Source organism: Gigantopelta aegis, chromosome 10, assembly GCF_016097555.1.
Source record: "Gigantopelta aegis isolate Gae_Host chromosome 10, Gae_host_genome, whole genome shotgun sequence".
NCBI classification, from domain to species: Eukaryota; Metazoa; Mollusca; class Gastropoda; order Neomphalida; family Peltospiridae; genus Gigantopelta; species Gigantopelta aegis.
In genome coordinates this window covers 38764829-38786610 of record NC_054708.1, presented here as the reverse complement: position 1 = coordinate 38786610, position 21782 = coordinate 38764829, and the positions used below count along the sequence as shown (strand labels likewise).

Genomic DNA, 21782 nt, shown 5'->3' with positions numbered 1-21782 from the left:
GGTGATTGCTGACATTACATAAATTAAAACAAGCATGCCGATCTTGCAAAAGTCAAATCATCAAACAAAAGAGTAATCCCATTTTTATACGCCCTTCTATGAGGAGTCATATTATGGTATGGCATTGTCCATACGTATGTATGTTAACCTTTTCTTGTCCGGACCATATCTTGCATACAGATGCACATGGAGCCATCAAACCTCACATGTAGGAACAACTTGGGATGGCAGTATGTTGCATACTATTATTAGGTCACTGTGACCTACTTTTCATGGTCTACTGCACATAACCATAAATCCTTGTCCAGATCATATCTTGCATACAGGACCATCAAACCACATATAGGAACAATTTGGGATGGTGGTTGGTCTAACATGTGGTACGCAAAACGAATATATATTACTAAGTAAAATGAAAAATGACTCCTACTTGTGATAAATTAAAACTAAATTGATTTGTAAACAAAGCCTGCTGACCTATCGGAGTACGTGAAACTGATCACATGACCTAAATCGATAAAATAAAACCCTTGCTCTACCCCTTGTAAAAATCTGTACTCATCGGTGAAAAATATAACATTTTTCTGTAATAAATGCATCAATTTGGTATCTTAAAATATTTAATTTGCATTTATAAAGTCGATGTGTCTTATGTATATTTAAATCGCCCCAGAACAAAATGCCTTGATTGGCCATTTTGGACATTTTCTGTGTTGTGATCCGCATATTGCATTCATGCTGAGCGCGTTACACTCATTCGATTTTCATCAAACATCACACAATATAAAAATAAATACAGTTAAACATGTCAACTTATATATTAAAGGCATCCAGAATAAGTAAGGAAATAGTAAAATCATATTACCTTTTTTCCCTCCCAAACGTGACGAAAATGTAGGAAATCTGAAGTTCATTTTCTGCCATAGCCAAGCATTCATTAAGTCAAAATGATCTCGAATCCAATTCATAGAGCAAAATACATTAAAAAAATACAAACTGCATATTGCTCCTTTTCCTATTGTTATCTTGAAGCCAATCAAATCCTATGACTGTTCAGGAACCAACCAATCATATTATGGCTTTTAACCTTTGTTAGTCTTTTTATGGCAATCAGGCTTCTATATTATCATGCGAGTTTCATTTGCAAAATACATTTGAAAACAAACTTACGCTGACATTTATTCGGATTATGTATGCAACATGACAACACACAGCAATGTGACACAAAACATCACAAAGCATTGTCTTACGTCTCAGGCCCATATGCAGTGGGGTAGGGGTGTGCGACGGGTTTTTGCTTTTTTACCAAAGGTAATATTTTTTCTATCAAATATAGATAACATTACGAAAAGGTCGGGGTTTTTTGGGGTGGGGGGGAGGTTTCAATGGTCCCATCACAAGGAATTCACCCAACCCCACCCCACCCTCCTTAAAAATCTTGCCTACGGATTGCAGTTTCTATAATTGGATTTATGAGGACCAAGGATGGGAGTGATGCACCAATTTACTTTATTTTTCTTTCTTGTGATTTAAAACAACATAAAAAAAACACATTTTTATTATTATTTTTATTATTTATGTGTGAAAATTCAGATTTAAAAAATCAATCTTAATAAATAATAGTTGACCAAAATTAACGATACCTGTTATAGTAATATCAATTCATTATAATTTGGTTTTGGAGCCTATCTTCACACAATCTGGTAAAAAAGACAAAATGGTGGTGGTGGATGGGTGGGTGTGACACATACAGCATGAATACAGCAGGGCTGGAACTTAACAACAGCACCGACAGCAACTGCCATGTCTCTGTATTATAATAACAATAATTATATATATATATTTTGAAAAAAAAAATCATTTACCCTTATTTTTTAAAGTTTATTTATTTTATTATTTAATTGAAATTAATATAATTTTATTATTTAGCAGCAGGTGTGGGTGGGTGGGTGTGCGTGTGGTGTGTGTGTATTCTGTCAAAAAAGAAATGCATAGACGAAATAATCATGGAATTATCTCTTTAATACAAAGTGGCATAATTTCGTTATTTATGATGTATCACAGTCAAATTTGACATGAGTATGTGACAATGTTCTTGCTATTGACTGACGGCAGTGGCGGCGTTTTCGTCACCAAACAGCGTCGCATGAGGGCGCTGAAATCGGTACCTTGTGTGGCAATCAGCAATCACTGCACAACATCTCCTTGGCATAGACTAAATGAGTCTCTGAATCTCGGCACGTGGAATCCTAGCCCATTCTTCCTGCAGTTCATGTGACAGTTGCGGAATGGCCTAAGGCTCTGGGTCACGCTGGCGTACACGTCTGTCCAGTTCATCCCATAGATGTTCAAATCTGGCGATCTTCATGGCCATGGCAGCACATTAATGTTCTCATTCTGTAGGAAATCCATTGTTACACGTGCTGTGTGCGGCCTGGTATTGTCCTGCTGAAAGAGTTCTCTCTGTCGATCCAAAATGGGAAGCATGTGCCGGTGAAGAATTTCATCCTGGTTGCCTTGTACGAACACAAGTTCATTTCTGCCAGTGTATGAGATGGCTCCCCACATCATGACACTCCCTCCAATGAATCTGTCAACATGGGCGATGCATTTGTTGGCAAAACGTTCATTGCGGCATCTGTAAACATGTCGTCCATCACGTCACTGTAGAAAGAAACGTGAACCATACTTGCCACCAGTTTCCCAAGTTCCACCCATGTACATTCGTGCTCCAGTGAACACATAAATGTTGATATTGACGTCGCAGGACGGGACCAACATATGGTCTCCTAGCCCGTAAACCAGCTTCTCGAAGTCTGTTCCGAATGGTTTGTGCAGGCACCCTTCTCAAACCAGGTATGCGTCCAGCAGTGTTCATTGCTGTTGCAGTTCGATGACGCAAGTGCAGAACCTGGATGTAGCGATCTTGTGCTACAGTTGTTATGCGGGGTCTTCCACTTCTGGGCCAGTCTTCAGCTGATTGAAACTGCTGGTACCTGTCCAAGAGATGTGAAATGGTGCTCTGATGGACGTTCATGTGGCATGCGACTGCAATTCACCTAACTGGAGGCGGCCTATTGCAATGTTTCGATTTGGCAGGCTTAGTCTTGGCATCTTGTAACTCATCAACGTCGAAATGGAAATGAGCCATCAATCATTGAGAGCATTGCAGCTTTAAATACATATCACTACCCAATCTTTTCCCCGAGTTTTACGTGCAATATTCGCCAAAATCTGACCCATTTCACACCAATTTCATTCAATTGTCGCACAACGTGCGTTAAATTTAAATTTGTTTTAGGGTGCATTTGGGCATGCTGTCCCATTCCAGGAACATTAACAAACAGCAACATTGTACAATTTAAAAAAAAAAAAATTCAAATCACTTTTCTTCTTTCCCTATCACCTATGTGTTTCTTTTTTGACAATGTATGTGTGTGTATATGTGTATATAAGATGTGGATGGTATCCTATAACATTTCTTTTTTAGTCCCCCTCCCCCTAGAGGGTGGTTGCAAATTATTGAAAAAAGAAAGAAATGTTTTATTTAACGATGCACTCAACATATTTTATTTACGGTTATATGGCGTCCGACATATGGTTAAGGACCACACAGATATTGAGAGAGGAAATCCGCTGTCTCCACTTCATGGGCTACTCTTTTTGATTAACATCAAGGGATCTTTTATATGCACCATCCCACAGACAGAGTGGTACATACCACAGCCTTTGATATACCAGTCATGGTGCACTGGCTGGAACGAGCAAATTATTGAATTCTGTATTTAATAATGGACAAAATAAATCCATACTGTGATAAATATTGTGATAGGGATCCCCTCCTCTCCCCCATTGGCTACTTTTTACAGATCTTTATTGTGACAGGTGCAGACCTGTCAACCTTTAGTCAAGAGAAAGCAGGAGGTGTGTTGAAAAAGCAGGAGATTTTTTAAATTCACACAATTTAACCCAAAATCGCAAGATTTAAAAAAAACATTATTACAATAAGTTATATGCATACTTTATAATGTCATATATATTACAATAAGTTATATGCATACTTTATAATGTCATATATACTTCTTAACCTTAGATCTTGGCATTAAAAAAAAAAAAAAAAAATGATTTAAAAAAAAAAAAAAATGTTTTTTTTTAAAGTTTAAATATTATTATGATTTAATACATATTTAAAAAATATATATATATTTTATCCAAAAATGTTAAGAACATGAACAGAAAATAAAAAATTTAATTAGTACATTTACGGTATTACACTTACAGCCTTACAGGTTGCGTTACATTATCATTTGTGGTTAGTGTACCGAAGTACCAAAGACAAATTTATATAAATCTTATAAATTAATATTAAGTTTTTACTATAATGAGGAACGGTGGCGTGGTACTTATTTAAAATCATTATAATGATGCAGATCAACATTGTATTTTCATTAATCATAAGTAAAACCTCATTACGGACATCGTGTGAAATATACCGGAATTATACCCATTTCAGTGAGTAACTTTATGTCAATGTCAAACACAACATTTTTTAATTGTACAAAAATAATTTTTTGAAGTGTACCCTTATAACCAACATTTTACCGCACAAACATACAAAATTAACTGACACAAGTATGTTTATACAGCTAATTGGTCTTTTCGTTGTCTTGCTTTGACATGTGATTTTAACATGCATCATGTGTATCGCTGTCAACTCGGAGTCTGGCAGTTCAGATTCGTCATAGTTGCATTATGTAAATTCTAATCCAGTGGGAAGACATTTTACAATTCAGAGGTGTTATTAGAACTAAATTGGATAGTTTTTTTTTTTTATATGGCAACACTGAATGTCAATACACAGCCTGTTGAATTAGCGGAACATGCTTCGTAGCCATTACGATAACAACAAACATTATAATAACACGTCATTTTATAAACTCCATGTGCTTTTTTAACAATATAAATAGGCTATCCCACAATTCTCACTTCGGCAAAGGTTAAACAGTTGGGACAATTCGGCCTGTTACATTCTCAGAAACCGAAAGTAGTTGACATTTTCCGAATGAGAAAAAAAGGCAGTTACTTCCCTTCTGTTATTTTGACAAAAGAGGATCGATTTTTTTTTATGCTTACAAAAATGTCATTTAACAGGAGAAACTGTCTCCCGCACAGGTGAAAGGAGATTTGAGCAAATACCGGAAGACTCCCGCGGAATCCAGGAGGGTTGACAGGTCTGCAGGTGGTGTGTTGGCAGAGACAATCACAATCCCTTGACATTCCACCTAAACCTAAAGTTCCCTTGGCATTCCACCTCATGTCATTGCACATGGTGCTCTCTCTCTCTTTCTCTCTCTCTCTCTCTCTCTTTCTCTCTCTCTCTCTCTCTCTTCTCTCTCTCTCTCTCTCTCTCTCTCTTTCTCTCTCTCTCTCTCTCTCTCTCTCTCCCCCCCCCCCCCCCCCAATGGATTTTCTGGATCTGCAACTGGTCGGGGAGGTCTATTGGAAGTGAGGAGGTACATGTAGTATAGGATAATTGCAAGATGATCCCTTTTTAATCATATAACGTGTATCAATATTTTTTATTTTTTTATTTTATTATTGTAAATATTATCTGGATCTGTTACATGTATGTTTGGTTGTTTAACCACTCTTTCCAATGAATTCGATAAATCCTGTGAAGTTAGAATTTAAAAAAAATATTCATATAAAATGTTTTGGACTTAGTTTTTTTCCCATTCATTTTGAACACATCATTTCCTTTGCAAAAGGACACATCATTTCCTTTGCAAAAGGACTATCTCCAAACTAATATTTCACTTATATGAATTTTACTTATAGAAACAAGAAAAATACCCACCTCCAATTCACTTATACCACTTATAAACCACTTATAGGTGTAATATATGGGGAGTATCAATGAAGTATCAGTTAACCATTCTTTTCACTTGTACTTATACACACTGATACTTCACTTATGCCAATGTATAGGCAACTTGTACACCACTTATAAGTTTGTATACATGTAAATTATTTCTGTAAGGGCCACGTGATAATGTCAAACAGAAAACATTTTCGATCATTTATAGTTGTTGTTTTAAAACCATAACGTTCTCTTCACAGTTGTAGTGACTATTGTAGTCTTTGGTCAAAAGATGATCGCTGCAGATTCTACCCTATAAGGTCCTTTCCTGTGGGCTACGATTGTCAGTTTATTTTTCCAGGCTAGCCTCGCGATGGAAGCAATGTAAAATTGAATCGGGGTTCGCACAGGTGCTTGAAGTGCTTGACTGTACTTGAATTTTGTTAATGTATTTTCAAGGCCTTGTATACCTTGAAAAATCTTATTTTTGTGAAAAAGTCTTTGAAAAGTACTTGAATTTTATTTTTCCCTCCTGAAAAAAGTAGGAAACATGCCTTTCCTATGTTTAGTAAAAAAAAATTGAATCGTTTCCGTAGGTTTATTTATGTGTCAATCAAAAACTTCTTTGTCATTCCCGTCAAATATGTGCTTCAGCTGTCCACGGAAAATAAATATTCACAAATACTGCTCTCTGATTGGGTCAAAGTATTTGCGCATGCGGACATGTGGTCGTTGTGCATCATCGGAAGACACCATTGTTAAATTGAGCAAGAAAATTCTTTCAACATGCCAGGCAAGTGTAAATTTAACGATACCTGTTTGCAAACCAAAGATTGCAAGGACTGACTTTTGTGTGTGCCCGATGACAGGGGTCGAATTTTACGCTATTCCGCTATTCAGCAAATAGTAAATTTCAAAACGGAATAGTAAAACAATTCTTCCAATATTCCGTCATGGAAGTGAAAATAAAGCACGGAATACCGAAAATCGCCTGCGACTATTCCACTTACGCTTTTTCTTCAGCTACATTTTTCTGCAGAACAAATCCTCGCACTACTAAGACCTTTCTCATGTACATCTTTTTGATCGAGACTAATGTTTGGAGTGAGTTCGTTTGTAATTCAGCTAATACGCAGTAATGCATAGACTGGTATATAAACAATTGTTTGTTACGCAATGTTGTACAGGGTGACGTAGCAGTGTCAGGAAAACTAGTGGTACATTAATACTTGAAGGGATAGTACATTTTTAGACGGAATAGTGTTTTTTGAAATTCACTATTCCTTTGGGATAGTGGTAAAAAAATTAAATTTCAGCTTCAAGTGTTTTTTTCGGAGAGGGCTAAAAATGCGATTTGATTATTACTAATATAAATTTTAAAAAAGGCCTGTCAGTTCTTTTTAAAACTTTTTAAAATTTGGTAAGATTCATATATATTGTAAACGTGTGTGTGTGTACGTGTACAAAATATGTACCAAAATATAGCAAAATACACGTTTTATCACTGTGGCACTTTAACTTTGTTTGTCAGAATTTGTGCCATTTAAAGGGACATTCCTGAGTTTGCTCCATTGTAAGATTTTTCCGACTAAAAAAATATTTCTACGATTAAACTTACACATTAAATATATTTTCTTATTTAGCATATCAGTATCTGTATATTCAATGTGTTTCTGGTCGTCTTAATATTTCTCAGAAACCCAAACTGGATATTGTCTTCAAATAATTTCATACGTACGAAATAACATGAAATTTAACCTAGTACAAATATTAGAACGATCAGAAACACGTTTAATATACAGCCACTAATATTTTATGCAGAAAAATATATTTGATATGTAATTACAATCGTTAAAAAGTCTGTTAGTTAAAAACATCTTAAAAATTGCAGCAAACTCAGGAATGTCCCTTTAAGTAATTATCGAGTTAAAATGTGCAGTTAACTGACAATTGTCATCTTAGGATTTAGTGGCACCAAATTTTTAAGATTCCTTAAAATGCTATCATATTCCTAAAAATGGCTTTTAATGTATACATGTAGGTATAAATGTGTCATTTAATAAAAGCATGATTGCAAAAGTGTTAATAAAATCGATCTTGACATTTTCCATTAATAATAGTCATATTTGAAGTATTAGAAATTAAGTGTAGTTAGCAACTTTTGCAAATAATATTATATGCAGATACCAATTTATTTATTTACTTACTTATTTGTTCTTTCCTTTCTTTCTTTTCATTTTCTTAATTTACAGATTTAAAAAAATTTTTTATTGATTTTAATTTTCATTTGTGAATGGTATTACAATGTAAATGGTATAAATACAATTTAAAAAACCCACACAAAACCCCCAGGATTTTAGGTGATCAATCACTCTACAATGTAACTGATCTGGTCCTAATTGTGCTAGGATGTTGTAACCATTGTAACATGTCTGGGGGTTTGGGTTGTTTTCTTTTCTTGCTGTTGATATCATGTCTGTATAATTCATATATGGAAATAAATGATTGATTTGGTCACATACATGTGCATGTACAAATGTATGTATGTGACCTTTTTTTCATTTGGCAACTAAACATTTTATACATTCTATATAAAAAATAGTAGTAGCTAGTTGTCCTCTGGCTACTAGACAGAAAAGTTAAGGAAGAGGGCTGTCAAACAGTTTGCAGTTATTAATTATTGTTTAAATGTTTTGTGCATTGTTAAAAATGTTATATCTTTTCATCAATAATCCAACTTAAAAATATTTAATGTTTTGGAAACTGATTTCCTCTCACTCCCACAAAAAAAGGAGAAAAATTAATAAATGGTTAATAAATTAATAAATTCATATTAAAAATACACTACAATTTAAACTTGCACCCTGCCCTGTCAAAATCTTGACTAAAACATTGACTATGGTGTAGGATATAACAAGATTTATCTAATGTGTATCTTTTTTTTATGTAATTCCTTACTAACTATATAATACTACTGCGGTGTATGTGGCAACAATATTTATCTAATGTGTATCTTTTCTTTATGTATAAGTCCATACTACTATACACTAGCTATATACTACTGCTGTGGTGTATGTGCTAATGAAGGTTTATATAGGTCATTACTACTATGCACTAACTACTGTGGTGTCTGTGCTAATAAGGTTTATCTAATGCATATCTTTTCTTTATGTAGGTCCTTACTATTTATTTATAACCACCGTTTCTATTGACAAAATATGATGACGGATAATGCAGAGTCATATCCGTATAGTAGCAGGATATAACACAGAGCTACATTACAAAATTGCTCATTTGACCTCTACGGTTTCTCATACGGTCTGAACAGGATAAAGCAGATATCAGACGTCATTAACTAGTTATTATCTTTATCCTGCATACCATAAAAATTAAGGGGAAAAGCTATTATTCACTCTAAAATGTGTTATAGTCACTATTTTCAGATATTTCACTGCATGTTATATAACAAGGTATAATACTAATGTGGTTTTTCTGTTTATTTTATCTTTATGTAGATCCTTATACTATACTACTATATAATACTACTGTGGTGTAGGTGCTATCAAGAGCTATAATTCAGCCAACTCAGCCAAGTCAAAATCACTAAATATAAAATGTCTTATAATGCTAATACGGAAACCTGACGATAGAACAACCATAAAAAATTAGCCCCCCATTTTAAAAATCCGTCCTACGTGCCTGAATAGCTTGCAATTTACACCCCAGCCCGCTACCGATGCTGGTCGGGCTGCTTGTGCTCTCTTGTACATGTTAAGCATGGCTGGTCCCCTCTGCCACCCATCCTCCTTTCCTGTCCTGGCAGGCCTGGAAATATTTATTTTCAGTGGTGCCTATCAAAGGGATCTATGTCCATCAATTTGAGCCTGTCATAAATGAAAATATGCCTGTCACCAAGTGTTGATATAATGTCACTCTTGTCCTTTAGTAATCTTGTACCATTACCATATGCACGTAGTTAAATTACATGTATGCAGTAAAATCCATCTAAACAGTAGAGCCATATACTAAGCCTAAAGTGAACCCTGAGTAGTTTTGATGGGTATATACATTCAGCTTAAAGGAGTTTGGATTGAGGTAAGTCTTTGTTGTATTCTGTTTACTATTAAATGTAGAAAAAATAATAAAACTGCGAAATACATGTAACTACAATCAAATATGGATAAAATGATGAAATTTATAATCACTTGGATGTAGGTGCTAACAGGGTTTATCTAATGTGTATCTTTTCTTTATGTAGGTCCTTACTACTACTATTTAATATTACTGTGGTGTACACATACAGGTTCTATCAAGGCTTATCTCTTTTTCTTTTCTTTATGTAGGTCCTTACTATTGTGGTGTAGGTGCTAACAAGGTTTATGGACGGGATATTGTGGAGGCTCATTATAGAGCTTGTCTGTATGCAGGAGTGAACATTGGTGGCTGCAATGCAGAAGTCATGCCAGCACAAGTAAGATATTTGCAGATACGGAATATGTCAGTCCATTGCCCATTATCATCAGTGTTTTTCACAGTATTTTTTATTGTAGAAGCAGCAGTTATGCAGTACAGATTACCCAAATTCAGGTCAGAGGGTTTTAAGCTGTTGTAGCGCACGCCTCCATGACTGGAAAGGGTTGGGGTGTGTGGGAGAAGGGACTGTCCTGCACTGGCAGGTGCAAGAGAGCACCAGCAGCCCGACTGGAATTGGTAACAGGCGGAGTGGGTCGGTGGGGTTTTGGTGCTATGGAATTTGAAACGTCCTGTAGGATTAATGCTAAAGGGAAGAAGGTGCGCAATTTGAATGGGCCGTATTTTTTTGCCCTCTGGGTGTTTGCAATTGTGTACTTGGAGTCTGTGTTCTTTTGCCCGGCTCCTTATTAAGTATGAAGGTGCTAGGCCATTATTTGTGGTCAGATGCATTGTTATCATTAGTCAATGCATCCTACATGTATGTGAATTGTGCTTTATTTAGTAAGTGTGCTGTATAGTTATTGAACCTTATTGAATGTTTAAGTTGTACCTATTATGTTATGTCCGTAATCGTAAATTGCAACACACCCCAAAGAAAAAAGCCTCCCCCATCTTCCCTTGGATTTAATGAAATACAAGGAGAGGGGGATAATTTTACTAACCTGATTAGCTACATTTAAAGGGTTTGACCCCTTATAGTGTTCGTTTTGTTTTAAAAAGTGCTAGTCTGGTTGAGTGTCGGTTTTTCGGGTGCAGACCACATTCCCAGCAGGATTGAAAAAAATTGTGATTTTAATTTTTTTTTTTTTTTTAATCTGATTTTTAAAAATTATATCAGATTTATTTTTTATTTTTTATTTTTACTTTAATTTGGAGCTTCTGAATTGAATACTTGCTCCCTATTAAATACACGATTTGGAATTTCACTGCATTCTGAAAGGAAATACCTCGAACATCTAGAAATGAGGCAACAAAATAGTATTTTAATACTTTTATTGAACAAAAACAATGTTCTCAGTGTCGCAAACGGTATGTCGTTGTGTGTTTACTTGTCAATGTCCAAAACAGTGTACCAAGTTTGACAGGTAAGCAAACTGCATAATATGTCACAAGTGTCTACAAACATTGCTTTTTGCTGTTCAACAATTTGTACATGAAAACAAGTTTCCCTGCTTTTTCGGTGATGAGTCGGTTTCATATTTTCGACTGTACAAGTCCGAATGTCGAAAACACACGTTCTACTCCTTCGGCTCGGGGTAAAAGAACACACAGAGGGTACATAAAAAAGCCATATACCCCTCGTGATGCTTCTACAACTTATATTATCTAGCATAAGTAACAATTGATTTTAAATAACACTTCATTTTTTGTACTGTAAGTTAATTGATAAATCACATGTTTACAAAATAATCAATAAAAATAAATGCAATAATCATAAAAATCAAATGAAACATAATTAAAAAAATCAAAAAATCGAAATACATGATTTTTTGGCAGTGATTTAAATCATTCATTTAAATTAAATGATTTAACTCAAACAACTCTGATTCCCAGTGACATGATAGTATCGGCCCACCATGGTGGAAATGACATATGTCCCACAACTGATCCGAAGGAGGTTGCAGGGAAGCTGTTGACATTCCGATCTTTGCTCTTGGCGAGGGTTGTCACCAAGGTGTGTTTCTTAGAAATATGCCACCGGGCAACCTTTAAAATGTCTCCCAGTATGACGTTCTCTCGTTTCAACACGTTGCAAAATACGGTAAACCAGAGCCTGAAGAAGTCCCGATGTCCAAGCAGTTCCCTGCGAACTAGGTATCGGACGGGGTACACTTCAATGGTAGGGGAATGCAGAAGTACTTCCTCATTTGCAGCACTATCTGGCAAAGGTAAACCCCGTCTGATGGCCCTTTTCAGGGACGCCAATTCATTTGGGAGTGTTTGTTGGTACACAATTGCTGTAAAATTGTATAAATTGAGAATTAGTACATACATGCATATAATACATTTTACACTGGTTATTTATGTTTATTCAGTTGTTGCTGTAGTTATCTGGTACAGGAGCCCGCAGTCTTAGTCCACCTAACCCCTCCCCCCAACCTCTTGTTGGAATACATAGTCGTACGGTCGAGTTCTTAGTGTGCTACTCCCATTAGAGACCAGGGTGGTTCAGTGGGCCATTAGGCAATCCATGAATTTGATATTAATTGGATGATTGAGTAGGAGTGGGGTGTTGGTCCGTCTAAGCCCTCAGAGCGAGTGCATATCGCTGGACTGGTTCTGAGTGGCGCTACTTGCTAGAGAGTCGCAACGTGCCTGTCCCGTTACCTAGTTTAATTGGTATAGTCAATTAACTACTTTTTAAAATTTGTTTAGTGGTTGTTGATCCGTCTAGGCATCTGAGATGGGGGCATATTGGTTGGGCGAGTTCTGAGTGGCGATGCCTACCTAGAAGCCATGACATGCAGATACCGTTTGTTTACATTTAATTTCTACTAGTGACATTAGACTTAAGTCATCAGTCGAGTCCGTTGTTTGGTGGGGGTGTATGAGGCTTAGTGCAGGCACCGTAGTCTGACCCAGTCAACTGTGAATGCATATCCAGGGCACAATATTTTACGCGAACCGCTGTTCTGTTCACGTGTCAGTTTATGCAAAATTAAATTTACGCAAATCGGTAGATATTCAGAAATTAAAACTTGCGAACTTCACGATTACAGGACGTTTATTATATAAAATTTTGAGTATTGTAATTTTGAGACCCTAAAGTTTGCGATAAATGTTTTAGACTGATTTTTTGATACTTTATGCACAGCAAACCAGTAGACAATGTTGCAATTGCAATAGTCGTAACTTGCGACCAGTCTATAAACTATATGCTCAGTATAGAGTCGAGCCCAACGTTTTAAAGAAATGTGCATGAACCGCTGGGGACGGCAAAATTATCTACTGCTATTTTATCTCTAAAGGAATATATATTAGACATAATATTTTACAAATGTTGAAAATGGTTTTAATGTACATGTAAACACGAATCCAAAAGTGTCACAAAAGTTGAAAAATACTAACATCGTATAATGAGCTTTAAAAAACAAACATTTGGAACATCACTGTAGTTTAGAAGTACCATCAATAAAGTGAAAGTAACTTAGCTATATACCGCAAAACAAGAAAAGGAATCTGGAGGTGTATCTTATTTTGTTTCAGTACTCGGGTCGATATTTAGTCCTTTTACAATATTTTTAACTTTAGCAAGCATTAAAGAATCTGTTTTATAAAATCTTTTCTTTTGTATTTTGTTTGAGCTAAAAATTGTGTATTTAAAATAGAATTTTAACTTAACTTTGAGGTAACCGATCAGTTAACCCACAGGTTATGCAGGTATAATTCACATCACCGAACAAATGGTTACCTAGGTAAAAACCATGTGAACAAGAGAGGTACTGTGATTTAATTTATCCCTGTTTACACAGACAGATCACGGGATGGGAATTCTGTGACTTCTGCTACAGTTTTTCCATCGGACGCAATAATTTCCATGAGATTGCCCAATTCAGTATCAATCTTTACTTCTGAAATTTGGGCAATCATTAAAGCCCTGGAACAGATTAAGGACTCGTGTGCATCCAAATATTTGGTTTTTCACATACTCACTTTCGTGTCTCCAAGCTTTACAGTACATGAACTTGGAGCATCCCTTAGTTGGGATGGTGATATGAAAGTGTGTCTTTTTATCAGTTGCCAATAAAGATGTTATATTTTGTTGGGTACCCAGCCATGTTGGCATTAAGGGTAACAAAAAGGCAGATGTTGCTTCCAAGTCTGCTTTGAACTTGCCCCGTGTCCATGTTGGTGTCCCCTACAGTGATTTTAAATTTCATATTAACTAATATATTTTTTCTGTCAAGCCAGTCCTGGGAGCTATAGCTAGAGTGGCAGTCATCCTACAGGCGGTGCAGGAAGGATGAAGTAGTCTTGTGCTGTGCCCGCATCGGCCATACATATTTGACACATGCATTTATTTTAAAGAAGGACCCTGCTCCTCAGTGTGAATACTGTCGGTGTACACTGTGCATCACATTTTGGTGGAGTGTGATCATGTCAAGCAGATGAGAAATTATATATTTGGCAACAGAAATGTTTTCGAATCCTTTAAATTCCACCCAGAATTAATTGTAAAATTTTAAAAACATTTTGACTTCTATACAAAGTTTTAAAATTTACTTACCTCGATTTTATGTATTGTATTATACTTTTCCCCCACATCTCCCTACACTGTGGTTTTAACTTTTACATAAATAATATACCCTGTATAAGTAATATTTTCATATATACCATTTGTGACATCCAATAGCTGATATGTATTTTTGTGCTGGGGTGTCGTTAAACATTAATTCATTCATTCATTCATTCACTCACGTGAACAAATTTCTGGTTACCTCAGATTTTAAAATATTGTTCCCTGCATGCATATCGATCGGTCGAGTTATAGGTAGCGCCATGACCCGATGACTTATTAAAGTTTAGGTTTGGTGGACTGAACAAACTGTTAAATTGATCGAAAAAGTTCGTATTTTGGTGTGTTTTTTATCCGGTTTAAAATAGTTTTTGGGGTAATAATATGGTAATAGCAGGGTTGTCTTTCGTAATTAGGGCCTATAGTTCTTACATTTCTTTTCTTTACTTGGCGTGTAGTGTGCAGTCCAGAAGATAGTGTTTCATATCTTCTGGTTGACCACGCATGCTGTTAGTAGATATATACATTGTGGATTTTACTTTGATATTGGTTGAGTTGAGATGAATTACCTATTTGGAGCTTAATTATGATTTTCATCAATAGTAAATTGATATTTTGCTATGTGGGTGTTTAGAGGTAACTGGGCAATTCCACGCTAAAGTGGACATGGAGTGAAAAAATCCAATCATGTTATTCCTTATATATTAAGATTGTTTTTAATTGTAAAAATGTCTGGAAAATCCAAATCTGATAAGTAAAATATTGTAAAATAAATGGATGTGTTTGACTTTAGCTATTTTATGAGGATACCGTCACACTAAAAATATGACACTTCCGTAATACACACTAAGAATTTATGTACAGCAGCCATGTAATTGAAGGTAATATTCTTTTTATTAGTGTTTTTGTTTTACCATTAACAAAGTACTACACTTCATAATCCACTTTAATGGGAAAAAAATTTGTTTTAGATTTAGGGGAAATTAGAAAACATAGAATCAGTTTGTAATTCCGTTACCAAAAACAAACAAAAAGTTAGATTGTATTATTCATTTATATGTAATCAAGGAATCAACTCATATTCTCTGAGTATATGTTAATGAACATAACCAGAGACATTTACTTTCAAATTCATACATTATTAGTAAAATTATATAGCTGTAAACATATGTAATTTACCATAGGTGTGTAATTCCGTTACTGTCTTTGGTATATATTGTTAAGAAACACTTTATATTAAACCTACACGGTACTAAAATGCTACTCTTATCCATATACACCAGTACAGCAAGTGAATAGGAAGATATACAAAATCTTTTTTTTTAAATCAATATGGTAATATAGTACTAGTAGTGGCTCCAAATGCATTTACGGAACACCCATAGCAAATATAAATGTCCTCCATTAACAATATAGAAATTAAGGAAATCTGATACACTTAAATTTAACCAAACAGTACTACTTAAAAGCTTGATTATGATGACTAAACAACTGCAAATCCATGACAAAATTAAAGTTATAATCAAAACCTACTAGAATTATATCGGGGCTCGAAATATGAAGTAAAATATGGCCTGCCATTATTATTTTTTTAAAATAGCAGGCTAAAAGAAATATGGCCTGCTGTGAAACAAAAATGGCCTGCTAGAAATAAGACAACGCAACATGAATGTAGGGTTTGGGACAATGTGTGGAAAATTAGGACCTCTGATATGTAGTTTAGAACATTATAAAATTAAAATGTAACAGAATTATGAGCTCAACCTCAGCTAAATAGAAGATGAGATGATCGTGAGTACATCTGTTTTTTGAAAAAAATTACGTGATTTTTAGTTAATTTTAGCAGGTGAATGTTCATTTCACTTACGAGATTTAAAAATAGACTTCTTTTCACTTTTTACAGGCCACTATTTCAAGCTCTGTACATATCTTTAAACATATATAGGGCCCAGAAAGTGGAAATGTAACATAAACTTTAATTTTACTTTATCCAAAGGCATTTATTGACTTTATTTAATCATACCGGCCTCGGTGGCGTCGTGGCAGGCCATCGGTCTACAGGCTGGTAGGTACTGGGTTCGGATCCCAGTCGAGGCATGGGATTTTTAATCGAGATACCGACTCCAAACCCTGAGTGAGTGCTCCGCAAGGCTCAATGGGTAGGTGTAAACCACTTGCACCGACCAGTGATCCATAACTGGTTCAACAAAGGCCATGGTTTGTGCTATCCTGCCTGTGGGAAGCGCAAATAAAAGATCCCTTGCTGCCTGTCGTAAAAAGAGTAGCCTATGTGGTGACAGCGGGTTTCTTCTAAAAACAGTGTCAGAATGACCATATGTTTGACGTCCAATAGCCGATGATAAGATAAAAAAATCAATGTGCTCTAGCAGCGTCGTTAAATAAAACAAACTTTACTTTTATTTAATCATTTATATTTAAATGACAGGATATCCAGTAAATGGAAAGTATCATTCTAATTACCAACATTATGCTTTTCAATGTATATAATGGACAAAAAGAAAGCAACCATTTTATAGTGTTAATGCTGTTTTACAAGGAAATCTAATCTGAGTAAAATTCTTAAAATGGAAAGATGGCATGTTTGATTGGCCAAAAAAGAAAATACTGGTGTTTTGAATGTTGTCATGTATGTTACCATAACCTCAGATAGATGAGGAATTTTATTATTAGACATAATATCTTTCACTTACCGTAATACAATCTAGATGTTTGACGGTCAGTCTATATAATTTTAATTGGCCTGTATTCCTCTGACCTGGCGTCATTCTCTTTGTTTTTAACAATGTCACTGTTCAAGAAAAATATTTCAATTGTTGTCGAACATTTTAAACATTTACTATGTACACAGTTTAGTGCTAGTTTAAATCTCCACTCATATACATGTACGTGTACATGTTACCGATATTGTAACTAGTTATCATTTGAAATATTAATATGAATGCTTAAAACAAGTATACTGAATTATTATTTAACTTATAAAATTATGCAACATATTTGCAAATCAAATTGAAAGTAAATAAATATTGTTTTTCAAAAGTAAATTCAGAGCGGTAATTCTGTTAACGAACTGTGTAATTCCGTTACCGGCATTCAATGTTGTACAACAAAATTATGAAAAGATCATTTTTAATATAATTTCTATTTTGTTAATCACAAGTCATTAGGATAAATAATTATTTCATCATACTTCAGAGTTTGTTGATGTTTTGCGATGCCCGTAAAAATGGTTTCCGTTTTAACGTAATTCTGTTACCAAACTTTAATTAAGTACTCGTGCACTACACCTTGTAGTAAGGAGTCCGACTTCTGTCCATATAACAAGCACTAATGCAGTACTAGTGTATTACATAGTTACATCATTGATAATTTTTCTTATGTGGACTAGCTGAGTTTAATGCCTGAAATATCTCTCTAACTCGTAATTCCGTTACCGTGGAATTGCCCAACTAGTGATTTAATATTGTATGGACCTTAAAACTGTCAGAAAAAATTACTGCTTTTTTTCAGTCCATACTAGTGCATGTTGTATGGCCTGTGACTTCGGCTGTGTATAGACAGACAGATTGTGAATACGGATAACTTAATACTTTAGGATGTCGAGGTAATTTTTCTTCTACTACTGTGAATCAACCCTGCCATTATCTGTGTTTTTAGACCCATTTGTGTAAATGTGGACATGGTCTGGGTAATGTTCACTGGCAGCGACTTGGAACAGAATTTTTTTGAAGTGCGGAAAAGGAGTTTTTATTGGTTACCTGCTTAGTTAGAAACAGTGCGTGGCAGTCGATAGTCGGATGCAGGCCTTGTAAACCATAAGCGTGGCTTCTGTTTGTGCTCCCCAGCTGGTGCCAGAAATGGCTGAGCATTTTATGCACTTTTAATAATATTAATATGAGCTTTGAAAATTAATTGCGCCAAGAAGAATAGTATCTCCTGATTTAAGTTGATATTCGTCGAGTTTAGTTTTAGTCTTGATAAATAGCATATATACGTTTTTTGTTGCCGAGAGCTTAATGTCCCAGTCGAGCACCCTGCCTTAATTCCATTATCATCTAATGTGATTAGTAGGCCCTGGCGCCAGGCCATATCAAAAATCTTTCAATGTCGACAAATATTGCGTATACCTTAGGGATATCTGAACGCATCATTAATAGAATTTTGTAGTCTGACTACTTGATCATTTGTAGAGTGCTCGTTACGGAAGCCACTTTGTAGGTCAGTTATAAGTTTATTTTTGGTTAAATAATTATTTATATGCTTGTTGATGATAGTTTCTAGCGTGTGATCGGTCTGTAACTGTTTGGGAGAGTGTGGTCCTTCCCTGCCTTAGGTAGGCTGAAGCATTCAGCGTGCTTCCATGTAGCATGAATTTGGCCCTCTCTCCAGTTCCGATTAAAGAACAATAGGACTATACCTCCAAAATTGCATTGGACATATGCTTAAATAGTGTATAGCTGATTCTGAAATAGTGTATAGCTGATTCTGAAATAGTGTATAGCTGATTCTGTCTGGTCTTGTGGCTGTGATTTGTTTAACTTTAAGCGCGACTTTAAGTTCTAATAAAGTAAGCGGTTTATTGTATTGAAGATTATCATTGGTTGATGTTTTCCGGCAGTGGTATTATTAGTTGGGAGAAAAATTATTCGGAAAATTATCATTACCACTGTTTTTGCTGAAAGTTTCACTTAGTAGGTTGACTTTTTGCTTATTCGTAATGGCAGTTTTATGTTTTTGAAGGACTAGGGGTCTAGCGCAGTGTCCTAGCTTGGATGGCTTTAATTGATGTTTGGTTGTTAATTTCTCCACAGAATTTGTGCCAGCTGGCTTGTTAATTATTTAACACTAATTATTAGTTTACCTACTTCACTTTTCGCGATTTTATATTTAGTATGGTACTCTTGTTTTCCAGTTTTTCAAAATAGTTTTTACATTCTGTTCCTAAGTCTGCATTTAGCTTTAATTTCGTTGGTCCAGCAATATACCGGTTTATTTTTGATAGCTGGTTTAGTTTTTGGAATATTCTTTTCACAATTTCTATTATTTTAAAATAATAATAATTAAATTCTTTATTTAGTGAGGATAACAGTTAACAAAAGCTTATCTTCCCTGAGGCCCTCGGGTATAAACAATACAGAATTACAATACATTTAAGAATTGAACATTATATTTTTGACGTTTATGCGATGATATAAACATCAAAACTGTTTTACACACTGTATGAATGGCGTAGCGCGTTTGCATACATAAGTGTGTAAAACGGTTTTGGTGTTGCCATTATACTAAACTACTGTATATTAAAAAACCCAATCAAACTCTATTCCACAATGATTTACAACTGTATCAATACACAAATAAAATTTAAAATAACTTAACATCAACTGATAATGCAAATAGTTAAAAAAAAAAAAATCAAACGATAATTAAGAATTGAACAATATGTATACTTAAATGGAAGATTTGTTGTAAGGCAGTTATAGTATGAATTTTGAACTAATAAACATAAGGGAGAGTGTCAAATTATTTAGAAGATTACTATATTAAAATTGCAGTTGTCAAAAGTTGAATTAGTGAAAAGTGAATGTGAAGACTGATTTGAAAGGGATGAAGTGGTTTTAATACAGACAGTGGATTTCAGAGGAAGTTTGTGATTGTGTGATATTATTCTCGGAAAGGACAGGACGAAGGTGTATGTGTTTTCACACGTGTAAGTTGTCAATTGGGTGTTTTTTGTCGAATGGGACAGGGCTGCGCTCATGTCTCTTTTGATTTGTTGAGCATTCTCTGCTATAACTTCTAATAGAAGCTTCTGTTTTTTGTGGCCTGTCATATATATACATTGTTTCAGTTCAAAACCGGAGTCGTTTAAAGCCTGAATTGCGGTGTAAAGTAAACTGGCCGGTGGTCTAAAGGTCACCACAGTTGGCTCGCAGACTGTGCGGTGTAGGTTTGTGATTGTCGTCTGTCAGTTTGTCACTGTCACTCACAGAGCACATAAAAATAGAAACACTGGAATTCTTGGGAATTCCATTGTTGACTAATTGATAAAAAGTAGTTCCGCAAATAACATTCTGTTTTTATTTGTTTACTTAAAAAGTGCAGTTTTCACGTTCATGAAAGAATGAACGTTGGCTTTTTAGATCACATAATAGCATTTTAACCAATCCAGGTGCCTATTACAAAACGGCAATTATAAAATGGAATTATACATTTATGAACAAATAGAAAATACATATATGGCAATTAACATACCCTTACCGAAATGACTTATATTTTTCACTTATAAGTGAAGTATAAGTCGTTAATATTTTTCAAGTATAAGTGACTTATAAGTAAACGATTAGGATTTTGTATGCAAATGAGGTATCACTTATACAAAGTATATGTGACATATAGGTGAAGTGTTAACCATATATATAAGTGAAGTGTAAGTCATTCGCTTATATTTAACAGAAGTATTAGATATATATAAGTGACTTATAAGTGAAGTATAAGTGATTCACTGGTATTTAACAGAAACTGCTGTATAAGTAAAGTATAGTTGAAGTATAAGTGATTCACCGATATTTTACAAAAATGCTGTATAAGTGAAATATAAGTGAAGTATAAGTGATTCACTGATATTTACAAACATTGCTGTATAAGTGAAGTATAAGTGATTCACTGATATTTTACAAAAATGCTGTATAAGTGAAATATAAGTGAAGTATAAGTGATTCACTGATATTTCACAGAAACTGCTGTATAAGTAAAGTATAGGTGAAGTATAAGTGATTCACTGATATTTTACAAAAACGCTGTATAAGTGAAGTATAAGTGAAATATAAGTGAATATCAAAGGCTGTGGTATGTTCTGTCCTGATCATATAAAAGATGACTTGCAGCTTTTGAAACATGTAGAGAGCTTCCTCTGAAGACTATGGGTCAGAATTAATTATCAATTTAATTTTTTACATCCAGCAGTTGGTGATGAACTAATCATTAAACAAATGAAAATAGGCAGCAATCTGTCCTTGGGAGGCCAAATTTCATTATCTCGCCTTCATGTAAAATTCTTTAATCTCATTGGTTGTTTGCCGTTGAACAAATCCCTTATCCCCCTGTGGGCGGAGCCAAATTCTCTTATACCCCGTCTGTAATTTCCCAACAGTTTCCAGCCGCCCCAGTTAATGCTAAAGCAATAATTAGATTATA

General features: G+C 34.9%; 1 protein-coding gene across 1 annotated transcript in view; it reads left to right on the top strand.

The window, feature by feature from the left end:
- Positions 1 to 21782, top strand: part of LOC121383277 (glutamine synthetase-like) — a 97929-nt gene that overhangs the window by 41513 nt on the left and 34634 nt on the right. The window contains exon 5 of the mRNA XM_041513196.1: positions 10204 to 10331. Coding sequence (XP_041369130.1) covers positions 10204 to 10331 — 128 coding nt within the window. The remainder of the gene's footprint in view (positions 1 to 10203; positions 10332 to 21782) is intronic.